At 48.6% G+C, this 17999-nt stretch overlaps 1 protein-coding gene across 1 annotated transcript in view; it reads left to right on the top strand.

The window, feature by feature from the left end:
- Positions 1 to 17999, top strand: part of lrrc49 (leucine rich repeat containing 49) — a 32532-nt gene extending 14533 nt beyond the window's left edge. The window contains exons 10-18 of the mRNA XM_030765898.1: positions 1 to 82; positions 2765 to 2848; positions 6906 to 7081; positions 7211 to 7306; positions 13242 to 13476; positions 13816 to 14001; positions 14347 to 14456; positions 16998 to 17151; positions 17606 to 17999. The exon at positions 1 to 82 is cut by the window's left edge and continues 66 nt beyond it. Coding sequence (XP_030621758.1) covers positions 1 to 82; positions 2765 to 2848; positions 6906 to 7081; positions 7211 to 7306; positions 13242 to 13476; positions 13816 to 14001; positions 14347 to 14456; positions 16998 to 17151; positions 17606 to 17821 — 1339 coding nt within the window. The 3' untranslated portion in view covers positions 17822 to 17999. The remainder of the gene's footprint in view (positions 83 to 2764; positions 2849 to 6905; positions 7082 to 7210; positions 7307 to 13241; positions 13477 to 13815; positions 14002 to 14346; positions 14457 to 16997; positions 17152 to 17605) is intronic.

The raw sequence follows: 17999 nt of genomic DNA, 5'->3' as shown, positions 1-17999 counted from the left end.
TGTAGCCCAGGAGACATGGTACAGACAGGCCACTCTGCGACGCATGCTTCACCTCTGCCAACTGGACATGAAGCGCATCACAGTAAGCTCCTCTCTGTGTGTGTGTGTGTGTGTGTTCACGTGTGTGTGTGTGTGTGTGTATGTATGTATGTATGTGTGTGTGTGTGTGTGTGTGTGTGTGTGTGTGTGTGTGTGTGTGTGTGTGTTCGTGTGTGTGTGTATGTTTGTGTGTGTGTGTGTGTATCTGTATGTGTGTGCGCGTGTGCGAGTTTATGCGTGTGTGTGCATGCATTTATGTGTGTGTGTGTGTGTGTATGTATGTATGTGTGTGTGTGTGTGTGTGTGTAGTTTAGCTTCTTATGACACTGTGTGAACTAAACATCCCAAATGAGGAGATGAATATCAGAAGGCTTTGTGCCAGCCCCCCATGGGAGATTGTTTGTGGTTAAAACAAAAAGTACCAAAATATCTCTCTCTTTTTCAGTTGGGGTTAGGTTTAGGGTTATTCATATTTAGTTACAGTGGGACGCAAAACAATTTGAAGTCCCCACAAAGATGTAACAACAAACATTTATGTGAATGTGGTTGTGTGTGTGTGTGTGTCTGTGTGTATGTGTGTGTGTGTGGTTGTGTGTGTTTGTGTGAGACAGCCAGAGAGAGAGAGAGAGAGAGAGAGAGAGGGGGAGAGTGTGTATGTGTAAGTTAAGATTATTTGCGGCTTTGCTGAACAACGCCACTGGCTGATAAGACATGGCACGCATGTCCATTCATTAGCTACAGTCGTTAAGTTCTTGACATTTCCAGTAGCTTCATCTCCAGTCAAACAGAAAGAGAACACATATCTCTCCTTGCTGAAGTCGTCCGCGGGCCTTAAGGCGCCTATAGACTGTGAAATTTCAACAATCTAATAAGTTTATTGCAAGCCACACTGTGCAACATGGATCTAATAAACAAGTGTGATGTATGTAGAGTGTATGATGATAACACCTGCTGAGCCACAGGATAAAACACAAGTCAGTATACGAGAATAAAACGTCATCAGCGTTAGGAGCAGTCACATCGTGAGATGGTCGTCCTAAATTTCTGACACTGTGAGAATTTTGTCCCCGAATATCTTTGATCACAACACCGTGACAACGGCCATCTTTGGACCTCTCTCACCGTGTGACGCAGGACCAGCGGTTTGGAGCCACGACCAAAGATATCACCACGTTTTGTCATCTTTCATCTGGGACAGCCCAAAATCACACAGTGTGTGTACCCACCTTTAGTCCTGCAGAGCTTCATGTGCGAGGAGTCTCTGACACAGGGCTTAGACCTGAATGAGAACAGCCCCCCGAAATCGTCCCATGGCACGCATGACTCCCCACACAGGGAGACACAAGGAGAGACTGCTCCTCCGTAGCCTTACGCAGGAATGCCCCTGCGGCCAGACACAAAGGCACACACTAATGACTCCTGTGTTTTCTCACTGTGTGCTCCGGGCAGGACCTGCCTTTTACTGATCTGGGATCAGTTGCCGTCCTCTCATCTCCGCATTAAGCGTGATGGGGGAAAAAGGGCAAAACTAATTGCGCGTCAGCCTACAGGAGGACGGTCTGGTTGAGGGGTCTGTTGAGTGGTTAGTGGCGATGACAGCTTTGGGGGGGCGGCGCAGGGTCCCGTCTGAGGTAACGTAAGGGTTAAATGAACCATCTCTCAGGTGTTTCTGCTCCAGGCCTGTGCGAGAGAGGAGCAGAGCGGGGTCGGCCCAGTTTGTTATCGGTGTCTACACAACGCCAGACATGTCCCAGTCCGCTCAGCCAGGAGAGCGGCATAAAAACATCAGTCACCCAGTTTCACTCCCACCTTATCCATTAATCATGCATTTAAAAAAAAAAAGAAAAAAGAAAAAATCCCTGTGGTTAAGGTGAAATGCGGAATATTTCTGGAACTGTGCGATTTGTCTACTGAAAACCAATCATTTATCACTCTTTGTTTAATAGATCATTGACGGGATGTGGTTAGTCAACTGGTCGTGTTCAGGGTTGTTAACATGTGTAATGGGAGCAGAAAGAGAAAAGCTCAGAGTTTGAGCAGTAGGACTGTGAATGGGAAAACAATGGGCTTTTGTTCTGATTTCTCTCTTTTGTCTTAGGAATATTTAACGGTGTGGTTAAGGATTCAGCCCTAACGTTTCCTCGTTAAAAAAACACACACGCACACTGACATTTTCTCTGTTATTTAAGGCAGTACCATCCCAGTTGTTGGAGTGTTGTTATAAAATAAAACCATTTCAGGTTGTGAATAGGTCTGATTCAGTCACGGAGTGCCCCATCAGATTATAATCAATCCCACTGTGAGGAGAAACGTCATAGAAATAAAATGACAAAAAAACAACAGACTGATTATTGCAGCGGCTCGTCTGTCATTGGCGAGGTCACTGCATGTTAAGTATTCCCCGAGGCTCCGTCACCAGTCTCCAAATGGATCCGAGAGCAGTGCATTGTGGGAGCGGTAAGCTCATCCAAACAGCTGGGCACTGCAAAAGCTGCATCTGAAAATCACTCCGATAATCGTCTGATACCACGGGGAGAGTCTCCCTCCCTGGCAACTGCGTACGCCTGTTACCCCCCCCCACCCACCCCCCCCCCCCAGCCTACAGACACGCCGCAAACCAGCGCTCTGTTCTCTGCCTCGTCAGAAGCTGAAATCACTCAGAGAGAGTGAATGAGTGAATCAAGGAATGGAGCACCGCCCTAAAAGTGTTGATTTTGCTCTGCAGGAGGAGGACAGACGGATGGCTTGTGTTTTGGCCCGAAAGGAGGATGAGAAGAAGAAAGAGAGCCACAAGCAGGCCGCTCACAAGGTAAACAAAACCACCGCCGAGCATGTGTGGATTTTCTGTTCAGAAGTGAGACCATGATATGTCCTGTACCTAATTCCTTTAGCAACAGTATCACCCAGCCCCCCCCCCCCCCCCCCAGGTCCTCCCTTTTTCTCCCTCTCTCTCTCTGTGTCACATCCTCACCATCAGTCCTCACACATTCCCTCCCGTTACTGTGTGTGTGTCTGAACTGGGATTCCTGTCAGTCAGTGTGTGTGTCTGAACTGGGATTCCTGTCAGTCAGTGTGCTGGTTAAGTTCACACCAGCTCACTCACATCAGGAGCACTCACCGTAATGCAAACCACCCCCCCCCCCAGGGAGCATTTAGATTTGGCGCAGGGGACAATGTTGCAGTGTGTTAAAAAAAAAAACGCAGAATGACTGTGCAATGTTGTTGATAGAGGGAGTTTGTAAAGGTCAGATTTGTAATGTCACAGTGCCCCAAGTCTAAGCTCTGAGAGTTTAATCACATGAGACATTCATGGTTTACACTGATTTTTATGAACAGATCCAGCACAAACACTGATTCATGTTCTTGGCTCAGTTTATCAGGTATGGTTCCAGCGCTCGACTCTGATCAGGCAAAGTGTTCACCTGGAACTGAACCAAACGGTTCTTAAGGTTTGACAGTGATTCGGGCATAGGGCATGCCACGTCACCGTGTGTGCGTGTGAGAGGCGATCAACCCCAAATATCAGAGAGGATCGTGAAAGAGCTCTGAGTGAATAATTTATGTGACAGAACATTTTGCTCTCTAGATGAAACCTAATCTAACCTCTTTCCATTCAGCGGTGAGAGAAAGTGTGGGCCTGTGTTGGCTTCTTACCCTCTAATCCCAGGAAATATGTCTATATTCACTCTGTCAAATGAATCGCGTTATTTCATCTGTTGATCTCGGCCATCTGTGAGTGGTTCAGTGCCGGAGAGGAAGTTGGCCTGTGTGAAGTGTATTCAAATGTGCCCGACCCCTGCCTAGTGCCGTCATTAAGAATATCGGCATGTTGTGTGGTAGCAGAGTGTATTTAAAATGATTTCTCTGGTTTACGTTAAACTGTTAAATGACCCTGTGTGCCGTCGGCCGAGGGGAGAGGGGGGAGGGGGCGTAGCGTACAGGCAGAGGATTCTGGGCTGATGCCCTGAGGCGTGGTTTGGACTCTACCGTCACCTTCCATTAACTCAGTAAATCTGTCCTGTGAGGGGACCTCTTTTCTTTTGGAAAAGGATATTGTGTCATTAATGTGCAGACGATTCCTGTGAAATGACAGGGGTTCAGCCCTCGTTCTCAACCGTAGCCTTAAAAATACATTCTCACATTTCAGTACTGAGAGCCAAAAAGTTCAGTGCACTGTGACTGTTATTTTTTGTGGTTTTTCAGTGAAAACATTCACTGTGATGGACCCCACAGAGGGCTAGACACAAGTGTGTGTCTATGTGTGTGTGTGTTTGTTTGGGAATTTGGTTGTGTGCATATGTACCATGGCTGCATGTATGTTTGGTTGGTGTTGCTTCTTCATTTTATCTGCACAGAGACAGAGACAGAGAGAGAGAGAGAGAGAGACAGAGGGAGAAACAGGAGAAGAGAAGAGAGGTTGTTTCAGTGTAATCTTAGCCTGCTAATCCCTGCTGAGAGGGCCATAAATAAAGAGTGTGGGGTAGTCTCTTTTCTCTTTTCTCTTTTCTCTGAGTGATCGGGGTCAGAACAGTGACTCCCCACAGCACAGGGAGCGGCACCCTCTGTATCTCAGCCTATCCAAAGCAGAGGAGAAAGAAGAGCGGGATCGGCATTCCTGCCTCCCTTTGTCTGGTCACGGAGATCAGACACACAGACAGAGACAGACAAACACACACAGACAGAGACAGACAGGCAGATGCACAGACAGACTGGCACTGACAGAGACAAACGGACGCGCACACACACAGACAGATGCACAGAGACAGGCAGACGCACACACAGAGACACACAGATACAGACACACAGACAGAGACAGACGCACAGACAGAGACAGACAGACGCACAGACAGAGACAGACACACAGACGGAGACAGACACACAGACAGAGACAGACAGACGCACAGACTGAGACAGACACAGACAGAGACAGACAGACGCACAGACTGAGACAGACACAGACAGAGACAGACACACAGACGGAGACAGACACACAGACAGAGACAGACACACAGACAGAGACAGACGCACAGACGGAGACAGACACACAGACAGAGACAGACAGACGCACAGACTGAGACAGACACACAGACAGAGACAGACAGACAGACGGAGACAGACACACAGACAGAGACAGACAGACGCACAGACAGAGACAGACAGACGCACAGACAGAGACAGACAGACACACAGACAGAGACAGACAGACACAGACAGAGACAGACACACAGACAGAGACAGACACACAGACAGAGACAGACAGACGCACAGACTGAGACAGACACACAGACAGAGACAGACAGACGCACAGGCAGAGACAGACACACAGACGGAGACAGACACACAGACAGAGACAGACACACAGACAGAGACAGACAGACACACAGACAGAGACAGACACACAGACAGAGACAGACAGACGCACAGACAGAGACAGACAGACACAGACAGAGACAGACAGACACACAGACAGAGACAGACAGACACAGACTGAGACAGACACACAGACAGACAGACACACAGACTGAGACAGACGCACAGACAGAGACAGACACACAGACTGAGACAGACGCACAGACAGACAGACACACAGACTGAGACAGACGCACAGACAGAGACAGACAGACACACAGACAGAGACAGACAGACACACACAGAGAGACAGACACACAGAGAGACAGACAGATCTGCTGACTTGCTGACAGAGACGTGCCTCTATGGCAACTGTCAATTTCTTCTGCTGAGGTCAGCAGATCTGAGACCAGCCAATAAATAGTATGTACTGGATAAAAACACAGTTCAGACAGAAGCAGCTGATCTGAGACCAGTCAATAAACAGTGTGTACTGGATAAAAACACAGTTCAGACAGAAGAGGGACAGCGAGAGGAAGGAGAGATCACATTAGAGGACACACAACTTCACTGTGCTTTACACAGGCTAAAGTAATGATTCAAGAGCTAGGATCAGCTCTTTGTGTTTTTGTTTGGAGTCTTTCAGTCTTTCTTCATACACAGTGGTAAATCAACTCTGAGAGTGTTTGTGTCCCAGTCTGGGCTAGTGCCGGACAGTATAAGCCCCCTCGCAGTTAATGCTGGTGAATTATTTTAACTGTGTAAGTATGAGTGCAGAGCCACTGTCCAAATTCAAAATGTGCCACAGGAATCTGGACCAATTACGTTACAGCAAACGGAACAATGATACATTGTAGCGAAAGGACCTGCGTCTGCCAAGGTGTAACTGTCAATCAACCAGAGCTCTCCATGGTGGCAAATAACACCAGAGGGTTTGGTTGGAGTCAGCTGTTTTTCTTCTTCTTTCTTTTTCTTTTTAAACTGACCCCTCTTTACCCCCTGCTTTATTTCTACACGTGGTCTCCAGAACATTCCCTAACCAGCAGATGTATCTCCTCTACCGTCTGACAATGACATACAGCTTAACTCTGTTATGTGGTAAGACTTTTGCCAAGTAAGTTTCTTTGTTTTCACTGATGTGTAAGAAGAAGACATATGGTTTTCTTTGACGTCCAAAAACACAGGAGGCAGAAGCTTTGCATTGTCTCCATGTAGTTCTCAGATAACGCGAGTGTTCATCCAACCCATGTGTGTGGAGTAACATAAGTTATCGGGGAAATTACTGCAGCGGACATGTTTTTGTCCTTGCTGAGCCGTGGTTGTAGTGGGTTTAAGTGACATTTGTCCTCAGCCATGAGATGGTCTCAGGAATCGGCAGGAATAGGTAGATTAGGTGAAATGCCTTTTTTTTGCTGTAGATTAGGAGAGACCCAGTGGCTACGTCACAAAATCTACATCCTTCAGGACTGAGTAATCCCAGCCAAGCCCACCTGCTGCTCTCTGGTCCCCGTGTGCAGGAGAAGCGGCGTCTGGCCATTCGGAATGCAGCGCAGCAGTGGGAGGAGCTGAGGGCGTGTCTGGATTTGCCCACCCAGAACGGCGTGAAGGAGGAAGTCAGCCCGGAGAACAGCCCCACCCACAGCACGGCCCAGACCAATGGCGTCGCGCAGGAATCCTCGCCGGACGAACTCAAGTTAAGATCAGAATCAGTGAGCGCCGTAGAGGGGCCTTAAGAAATGGGTGCAGTGGCAGTCATGAGAACTTTCTCATCGTTTGTTTCTCTGTGTGTGTGTGTGTTTTTTTTTTCTCTCTCTCTCCACAGGCGATTAAGTCCCCTCACTGTCCCTGAACGGCCAGCAGGGGGCAGTGATAGCAGGCTACGTTCATCCAGCCGCCCCAACAGCCCCCGAGACCCAAGGTAACCCACCCCCCTCACAAAAACAAAAACAAAACCAAAAACAAATTCATGCCATTTGATTGGGCTGATCGATAAGAATCAAACTAGTTGTGCTGTATTGAACTATAATACTACACAAACACAAACACGCACACAGACACACACACATTCACAGTGGAATTTCCCAGTGTGGCCACAGGCAAGCAGTGCTGTCTGCCATGGGTCACAGAACTGTCTGTCATGGGTCGCGGTGCTGTCTGTCATGGGTCGCGGTGCTGTCTGCCATGAGTCGCGGTGCTGTCTGTCATGGGTCGCAGTGCTGTCTGTCATGGGTCACAGTGTTGTCTGTCATGGGTGACAGTGCTGTCTGCCATGGGTCGCAGTGCTGTCTGTCATGGGTCGCAGTGCTGTCTGCCATGGGTCGCGGTGCTGTCCGTCATGGGTAACAGTGCTGTCTGTCATGGGTAACAGTGCTGTCTGTCATGGGTGACAGTGCTGTCTGCCATGGGTCGCAGTGCTGTCTGTCATGGGTCGCAGTGCTGTCTGTCATGGGCCAAGCAGTGTTGTCTGTCATGGGTAACAGTGCTGTCTGTCATGGGTAACAGTGCTGTCTGTCATGGGTCGCAGTGCTGTCTGTCATGGGTAACAGTGCTGTCTGTCATGGGTAACAGTGCTGTCTGTCATGGGTCGCAGTGCTGTCTGTCATGGGTCGCAGTGCTGTCTGTCATGGGTAGCAGAAGCCTTTTTGTAAAGGGCCGAGGTGGTTTGTCAGACTGTACTAGAGAGAAACATGTTAAAAGATTCCTTACACTGCTAATTCTCCACATTACTCCAGGGGGCGTCACATTGTGAGCCTGAGTGGAATTCTGACGCAGAAAACCACCAGTGCAGTGGCTGATGAAGGTCACATCCCTCTAGGTGGCGCCGTGCCTCACTCTGAGCTTCGTGTCCCCTCTCTAGGAGTGCAGAAGAATAACTGTCAGATGAACGGAAAGACTGTGCTGTCAGATGAAGCAGAAAGACGTGAGATGTGTCCATTGGCAATAAACTGGCCACTAAAGAGAGAGATTACTCAGTACTGCAGTAACGCGCAGCTCCAGCAGGGAGGAGGAAATATGGTGCCTTACTGTGTCTTTGTCTCATTAGACAAACTGGTTTAATGAGGTCATTCTTAATGGATATAGTGGAGAGAAGCCTCTCAGCCTTCTGTAGCCGATCCGTCACAGAGTCACAGTGTCCTCTCTGATACGGTACCATCACTGACTGTCTCCAGAGAACCCTGTGGCTCCCAGCTGAAATAATGTGGTTTAAATGAGGTGACGGAAAGTGGTGGGGTCGCGTTTAAGGGCCATTGGTCCTGAGCATTCTGTCAGTCTGCTCAGCTTGGCCCTATTAAAACATCATCTTACAGCAACTACAAAATGCTTCATTTCATTTCGTCCTCTTCAAAACCAAAGCAACTGAATCCGCAGATAAAACAAAACACGGCAGATGTAACACAGATTAAATCTTTAAAGGATTGCAGGACGACAGTTGTTTCCCTGACGAGGGCGGTGTCGTTCGGTTAGGCAAAATGACAACAGACGTAAAATCAATGTCATTATCTGTAATTTTTCCCTCCTGTCCTAAAAATCCATAACCCGAGTGCTATGAGTCTTGTGAACGACGGGGAGAAAAAAAGACCCGCGCAGGATTTCCATGGCGACGGCAGAGCGGCGGCTCTCCCCTGCCGGGCGTGTTTTCAGAACGCTCTTGTGTCTCTGTGTTGGTCACATCCTTGCTGGAGCTGGAACTTATGGGGAGAACATGGAGTAGAGAGCGGCAGGAGACTCAAGGCCTTTTGGGGTTTTTTTTTCTCTCTCTCTCTCTCTCTCTCTCTCTCTCTCTCTCTCTCTCTCTCTTTCTCTTTTGAAGGCACCAACTTAACCATGTCTCTTATGGAACGTGTCTCATCTAAAGCTCTGTAGACATTTTCTGTCCCAGCTTTGTCTTATTGTGTAGACTGTGGCCAAGCCAGCACAATTCATCTACCATATTGGCAACGCATGTGTGTAAAGCCTGTTTTTATTAGTGTTTGGATTCCAGTCATACGCACTGTGTTATTTTGCTTACGTTTGTATAGAAAATACAGACACAGACTGAGATAGTGAGCACACCACTGAATACTGACACAGGCAGTGAAACCACCACTGAATACTGAATGCTGACACAGATAGTGAGCACACCACTGAATACTGACACAGACTGAGACAGTGAACACACCACTGAATGCTGAATACTGACACAGATAGTGAGCACACCAATGAATACTGAATACTGACACAGGCTGTGAACCCACCACTGAATACTGAATACTGAATGCTGACACAGACTGAGACAGTGCACCCACCACTGAATACTGACATAGACAGTGAGCGCACTGGCCTGCACTCACATCTGAGTGTTCTGAGTGAGTGAGTGAGTGTTCTAACCCTAAAAGCTAAAAGCTAACAGCTAACAGCTACGTTCCCTCGTCTTTCTGCTCAGTCGGCCAGACCCAGCGCTGCTGAAACTCGACCCAGATGTCAGAGACTTCGCCGTCTGTTAACACGTACACCTGGCCAGCTCTGTCAGGTCTGTGATCAGTGAGAAAAGAGAACAGGTCAGGTGAAAAGACCGGCCATTTTGGGGATCTGACACAGGTCCAGTTTTTCAAAACTTGGTCCTTTTTCTACGAGTATGCTTCATGAAGCTTTATGTAATCTTGAGAAAGAAGCCATGGTCAAACTTCAGTGCCATACTATTCATAACTTGTCTGGCTTGGGGACAGATTCTGTTTCAGTCAGAGTACGTGAAGCTAAAAAACAACACTGAGGTATGTGCTTAATGGCTAAAAACAAACAAACAAAGATTAACTCCATAATCTCAGACAGCCGGTGAGAACTATTAACCCAAGACAGATTAGCATAAGAACTGGATTGCCCCCTGAAATATTATGTGAGAGTCACTGGTAAATTCAGTATTATAACCACATTATTATTATTATTATTATTATTATTATTATTATTATTATTATTATTATTATTATTATTTACAAGTTGTGCCTTTCCCTTTCTCTCGGGAGAGAGCTCTCACTAAAGCCGGTCTGAGAGTGTCTGTAAGAACATCCTGACTCATCAGGCCGCGTCTTGACCTTTTTCATGAAAAGGTCATCAGGCCGCGTCTTGACCTTTTTCATTGAAAGGCTCTGCTGTTTCGGCTCAGACGACTCGACGTTTCCTCTTCAGTAAACTGAACAGAGAGGAAGGAAAGAGTTATGGTTCTTATTCAGAAATCCAATATTCGATTGTGGCTGAGTTCAAAGGCGACCTTGGCAAGGTTATTTATATTTTCACTTAATTCTGCCCCATGGAGCAGCCTTCTGTAGGTCATCTCACACGGCCGTAAAGCATAAAGCTCACTGACCACCCTGATGACAAAGCGCAGGAAGTCTTCGAGCCAGCGAAGACAGAGAGAGAGTGAGAGAGAGGGTGTTCAGACATCGTAAATCGATCGGGCTATGCTGGCGTGCGTCTGGAGCCGTGGGGTCTTATTCTCCACAGTCCTCTGTGTACACGTACCAGACTGCATTCAGCACGAGTACAAGTCCTGCCTCACCGAGGAGAAAAGAAAGACATTTAGTTTCTCTCCGGCCGCTCATCTTTGCCCAAGTATCTGAAATGTTTACGCTGTCTGACTGGCCGTTTTTAAGAAGAGTTTTTAGAGAAATAAAGAGTTTTGAAGTGTCCCAAGACTTGGCAGCTGTCAGAGTCTGGATGGAGAAGAGTGATGGATGTGAATGCGTGAGGATTTTGACATAATGGCATTACACACATTTAAACACATTCATTCCACTCCAAATGACCCAGTGTCTCACTGTCTGAAGGCAGCGTTGGATTGGTGCCAGGTGCAGTTAACTGACTGTTTCCTACAGAGCCTGTTCCTTCCCATCAGGAAGGGTTTTATCGCTCAAAAGAGCAGCAAACATTCATAGTCTCGTCTGTGGTTCTGTGTGTATGTGTTTCCAGTGTTCAGTGTGTTTCTCTGGGTGTTTGTTTCTGCTGGAGAACTTTGCTGCTCCTGGCAGCGTGCTGTGTGTGATTAGCGTCAACATTACCTGGAACGCCGCCGTGTGTGCAGGTGAAAAAAAACCCACCATCAGTCTTTGCTCCCTGGGCCTGAACGTTGGCCTGGCTGTCCAGCAGGCTTTGATTTAAGGCCTTTGGCAGTGATCGGCAGGAGAGGTGTGGTGTGTCCCAGGGATTAGGCCCATCTCTCAGTAAACGGCGCCTGCATGTCTGTGGGTAGCCAGATCATCTGCCACCCAGGGGTGTCCTGGTGTGTGTGTGTGTGTGTGTGCCTGTGTGTATGCTTGTGTGTGCATATCTGTGTGCATATGTGTGTGTGTGTTCATTCACTGATACCTGTAGCTGACTCTTGGAGACACTGGGACGGAGGGATCTTCCCCCACCAGTACATTATCAAGAACATTCCAGAGCAGAGATGATGGTATCAGGCTTCGGCACTCCTGTGTTGACACTGGCTTTAATTTCCCTTACACCACTGGACAGATCAGCTCAGGAAGAAGCGTTTCAGCAGTCAGCCAAGGTCCACGTGTCCTGTTAGAGTTGAGCTGCTCTTCTCCTTGCGTTCCATGTGTCGGGTGAACCTGAGGTATCTGTCCCTAGTCTAATGTAATTTTGGGCTTGTTTGAATAGGATTGAGTTTTCTCTGAGGTTATTTGGAAGCCGTGAGGGAAAAGAGACTGGTATGTGTGTATGTGTGTGTGTGTGTGTGTGTGTGTGTGACACATTAAGACCTCCGGTGACTGAGTGCAGAGCCGGGGATGTTCAGGTGTCTGACTGACTGTACAGTGGCCTGACCTCAGTGGTGGGGAGTGCTACTGTACCACAGCACCCTGACTATCACAGTGTTCCCCTGTCTGACTCCTCTGACCCAGAACACATAAAACACACGAGACTCTCTATATCACACACACACACACACACACACACACACACACACACACACACACACACTGCCTTCCCCATATTTCTCTTATTTACTGGCTGTGTGAGGTAAGCTGTCCTGATAGACACAGCCTCTGGACGGTCAGTCACTCTGACCGTCCTGTCTTCAGTGCAGCACAGTTGCACAATGGCCGTCTTGTGGAGTCTTTCTTCAGACCCAGGCTCTCCTGACTCTGTCTACGACAGGAGACAAACTACTGCAACACTGGCCTGCGTCTCCCCCAAAGGGCCGCTCTGTTACCTCCTCCTCAGTTTCTCGTCCCTGGAGTTTTCTCCTCTTGCCAACAGTGCGACCCTCAGTGTCGGTTTGCCATAGGGACACACTGATTCACGTGTTTGGAGTATTGACGTTGAGGGTGGAGTATGGGGCGTCTGATCCTCTGGTATGTGTGTGACGGTGCACTCGGGGGCCGAGCTGCGGAGCTCTGGCCTCAGATCATCTCTCCCTGGGACTCCCTCTGCTCCTCCACTCTCACGGCTCCTTTAGCGGAGGAGGCCACCCCCGCCGCCGCCAGGAGAATGGGAGGCAATCAGGCCACGCTACAAGATGAATGTGGGGGTTTTTTTTTTTTGGTTTTTTTTTAAGGTAGTTTGGCCCAGACGTGCCTCTTCACTGAATCCCATACAGTCGACAGTGAGAGTCATTCAGAGTCTGTAGCTCTGCAGTCGCTGAGGTGGGGAAGCGAGTTGCCAGGATACCGTTACCTTACAACACTGGTTTTATTTTTAATGCCATGTTTACTACACTTGTCTTCAAATTTCATTTTTTCAATTTTTCAATTACAAACTGAATAATAAAATTCATAACTCGGGGTCTCTGTGCATTGTTCGTGTCTTTATTACAGGGCTGAGATGTGAAAGCTGTAATGCACAGCCGAGTGATGGTATTGTTTTGTGTGTTGTTCCAGGCTCCTAGAGACAGGGGGCGCTAGTGTGCAGAGCCTCTCGCTGTCGGCCAGTCACCTGGCCGAGCTGGACGCGGACACGCTGCGTCTGTTCGGCTCCGGGGCCCTGGAGGCTCTGGAGAGAGGGTGGGGCGTGCAGACGGCCAGCGCGGTCACCACCATCGCCTTCCGCTACATCCACTTCGACAGCATCATCCCAACACTGCCGCGGATCAGGATAAAGTTTCCCAACTTAGCCGTGAGTGGGTTAATCATCTGCCAGCGTTCCTTCACCCTGTGATGAATGAGAGAGTGCTGTAAAACTGAAAGGCAACATGTCCAGGGACATGAATCTACATAAATATTTCTGTCGGCCTCCTTATAGAAGTGTAATCATATCCGTCGCCGTGACACTGTGAGAAAGCATATGATCTCATAGGTCACTCGCCTCATCCCCATCACAGAATGTGAGTCTCACTACGAGGTTAATGTCCCTGCGTTGGTTCACGGTATCCAGACGAGTCTTCTGTAAGGCCCGCGTAAGGGTCGGTAATCTAACCGTTTGCCGCGAGTTTTCACTGTTCTCTCGTCCATGCAGCACCTGATCTTTATGGAGACCAACATCAGTCGCCTGCCGCAGCTGGCCGCCCTGGCCCAGGTGAGACGTCTGGACCAGATCACCATCCACCCCGAGGGGAACCCGGTGGTCGGCCTGGCTCTCTGGCGCTCCTTCCTCATCTACCGTCTTCACCATTTTAATCTACAGAGAGTCAACGGTGTGGAGGTATGGGTCTGACCAGCCGGGTCATCTCTCCTGTCTGTCTCGTTACGCTAACGCTGCAGGCTCTTATGGGCCAGTGTCTTACTTTATTTCAGGAAAAAGTTGCAGTTTCAGCACGAATCTTCTCTGCGCTCCAAACAACACACCAAACATGAAACCTTTTGTTCCCGTGTTTCTATGTCTGCACGTACATTTCGACTGTTTTAGAGCCAGCGGAGTCAGATCACACATAGAACAGTATAAGCCAGTGTAGGTGGTTTCCATTTGGCAAATGATAGGGCTTTCCTCAGGGTTCAGAGGTCACTGAGGTCATGTCTTAATAGGCACGTCTGTTTGTTTCGGCACCAGGTGACCATGAACGACGTGATCACCTCTGAACGGCTCTTCGGCACGCTGGGGCACGTGGCTGCCACGGAAACGCCGCGCTGTCGATTGCTGTTACTGCTGGAGGAGTCCAGGTGAGTTCAGGACGCCCCGCCGAGGCCCAAGGCCCTGCCGTACCTGTGTCTTGTGCGGCCCCTGTCTGGGCTCTGACACTCGGAGACAGGGAGAGAAGTGATGGGCTGTCTCCAGGGCAGGGTGGGCTCCTGGCACCAGCAAGGAATCCTCCGCTTCTGCCAAAAGCACTTCAGTGTCAGTCTCACCAATGAGGCAGGACCATGCGGGTGAAAAAAAAAAGGTAAAGCACAGTGTGGCACGGAAGGGACAGGCCTCACCCTGTGTTCCTCCCTTTGCTTCTACATGTGTCAGAAATAAATGTCCTTTAAAGGTACAAAGGTGTAAGTGACGCTCTGGTAATCCACGCCCACTCCTCCGCCTCCTACCGTCTGCAGTTCGGTGGTGATGGCAGGGCTGTCATAAGCCAAATGTTTTTCTTGGAACTCTCAACCTTTGGCTGACATTGCCAAACAGCGAATGTCTCCAAGGTTTCGTACGTCAGATAAAACACGTGCGTCAGACAGGAACGCCAGAGGAAAAGCAGGTAACGCTCGACCGTCCTGCCACAGTGCCTCGGGAATACGTTTTTTTACACCCTCGGTTATACATTTTTACGCTTTTCACGATACATTCAGAGCCCGACACTGTTCATCACAGCCGCTCAAGGCAACAGCATTTACAGTTCACGGACCTGTTCGTTTGGCAGATGCTCCCGCCCCGAGTTACATAAAAAAAAAACATGGCACCGGTTGAGTAGGAAAACAGAACTGTCTCTTCACGCCAGAGCATTTCGGCCGTGCAGATTTTTCTTACATGTTCACAGGAAGCTGAAAAAGTGAGAAATGAGCTGTTGGCGATGTTAGCGATAAGAGATTGGGTTGGAGATGCTGAATCAGTGTTTTGTCAGGCATAGCGCTCTGAAACGTTTTGATAAATCTTTTGACGTCATGCTTTCTTACACACACATGCACACACGCCCGTGCGCACGCGCGCACACACACACACACACACACAGATGAAATATGCTGTTCATTTACGCCTATAGAGAGAGAGATAGATGTTTAGGTGATGGTTGAAGGGTGTGTGGTATGTGCGAGTGTGTGTGTGTGTGTGTGTCTGTGTCTGTGTGAGAACCTAGCTGGTAGGTACGTATGTGACAGTGTGGGGGGGCCCCTGTTTTGGCAGGTCAGTGCATGTCCTGTGCAGCGGCAGGCTGAAACTGCGTGGCGTAGTTTGGGTGGAGGTCATGGAGACCTTGCTAAATCTCTCAGTCGCCCCTACTCAGTCCTGTGAGCTTTAACACAGCCCCCTCAGGTCAGTGAACAGAGAGCGCAGGAGAAATAATGAAATGACAGTTCCACCCTACGTAACTCCACACTTTACTCTCCTCTCTTCCCTTTGCAAACTCCACACAACTGCTGAGTGCTTCTGTGTGTTTCATACTCATATATGTTGAGCTCTCCCGTGTCCTGTCGGTCCTGTCCTCTGCACACGGTGACTTCTCAGCAGCACCACTAAGGTTCTGAGTCTTGATAAATTACATTCTGACAGAGAAAGTCATTTTTATTCAGCAAAGGCAACAAACAGTACAGGGGAAAAAAAAAACATCTGTAACTTCTCATAGCCAAGTTCACATTACATTAAAGTGCCTTAATGAAGGTAAATAAAGTCTTTAACTCCAGATTTGTACAGTGCTGAACATAGTAATTATGTGAGCTTACCTGTTCCTGTCAGGTCCCGTAACAGTTCAGTGGGTCAACACTCTCTGTCTGGCACCAGGGTCTTTTATGTGCCCTTTTCATATTTAAGACACACACACACACACACATTCATTCACGCACAGTCATACTCCTTCATACTGACTTATCCCAGGTATTTTAGCCTGCAGACTCAGCCAAATTGTCTCTCTGTGAGGTTTGGCAGTGGTGTGTGGAACGTGTTGGTACAGTTCGCTGTGTCATGGGATTCGTCAGGATCGACACAGCGGGAGCGTTTGATGTTACATCCCTCACTAATGTACGCAGCCCGTTTACATTTGTACCGATTCTCAAACTCAGCTGATAAGACACAGGAACCATGTTTCAAAGCATTACACTTTCTTGGGGGGTAAAAGTCTGACTGTGATTGGCTGTGTGACAGTTTTAGTCTGGACGGAGGGGCTGATCGGAGAAATAATTATGCCTTCTCAGATTTACCCGGCGTGGTGTGGACCTAGCCTAAATCTCAACACAGACAGACATGAACACTGTACAACACCCTGTAAGATCTTAAAATTCTAATGTCTGACCCAGTGAAATGAATTTGCCAGATGTTTAGATCAAAAAGTTCCTAAACAGCAAAAGAAAGTATTCAGGAAACACCTTCCAGAGTATTTGTGTCATTTGCCAAAGTCTAAAGCCATTTGTGCAGAAACCTCCGGAATGTAAAACCTTGTCTGTATCATGGTTTTCACAGACTCCCTCTGAATCATTGTGTTGTTGCTGTTGTTGTTGTTGTTTTTATTCTCATCATTTGTAAGCACAGACTCATTGGTCTATCTCTCTGCCCTCCTGTGGGTGCAGAAAGCGGCAGCTGCAGTTTCTGTTGGAGGGCCGTGGGCGTCGGCCGGGGCAGAGCCCAGAGGAGCTGAGGGAGAACGGCAAACTGCTGGGAGAAGGGTTGAGCCGCGCCCTCTTCAACTACCCCAGCCGAGACTCCAGCTGCGAGGGGTCAGAGGTCAGATCTCCCCGCATCAGCCTCAAGAGACCCTACACATTCAAACTACATCTAACGGGGCTCAGGTTTTCTCCTGTTGTTTTTTGTTTTTTAAGAGCTCTCAGCTTCATAAATTCTAAAGGAAAAAAATGTGCTCTCTGGGGCCTGTAGCTGAGTTGAGCTGAGATGCAGCGTGTCATGTCCTCTGTGGAATTGTTTTGTCCAAGTGCATTAGCGCTCATTCTAACCATGCCCACGCTGGGTTCGCTCATTTGGGCGATTTCGGCTGTATCAGCACCGTGTGACGAGGTCAGGTCATTCTCTGCTTTATTCTAGTTACAGACAACTTTCCCTTCACTGGAACAGTGAATCCAAAACGTGCATGAGTGTTTAATCCTGGTCACGACACACTATCTTTATAACAGCAGAAATGATACAGACAAAAGATGAGCCTGTCTTTTGCTCTGTTCCTCAGGATGGCGCTGTAGAGGCAGCGGAGCGCGCGGAGACAGTTCAGCAGTATCTCTGTGACCTGGTGCAGCGGGCGTCGGGCACCAACCTGAAGGGTGAAGCCCTGCACAAACTCTGGCCCTCCCTGTTCGTGGAGATGGTGAGGGACTGTGTGCTGGAGATGAGAGACCGCTCTGCCTTTCCACAGATCTGCCTGGACAGGCTTTCACAGGGCAAATGAGAGACGGATGGAGAGAGAGAGAGAGAGAGAGAAAGAGAGAGAGGGAGAGAGAAAGGAAAAGGAGAAAATGTCGTGGGACTGGCACTGCCCAGGACAAACAGCAGCTCTGCATGAGCACATTTTTAATCTCTTTCCCTGGTCTCTCCGTCCCACAGACACACACACACACACACACAGA

This window comes from Chanos chanos, chromosome 2 (assembly GCF_902362185.1).
Source record: "Chanos chanos chromosome 2, fChaCha1.1, whole genome shotgun sequence".
Lineage (NCBI taxonomy): Eukaryota > Metazoa > Chordata > Actinopteri > Gonorynchiformes > Chanidae > Chanos > Chanos chanos.
Note: the sequence above shows the minus strand (reverse complement) of the source record. Positions and strands in the feature narration are given on the sequence as shown.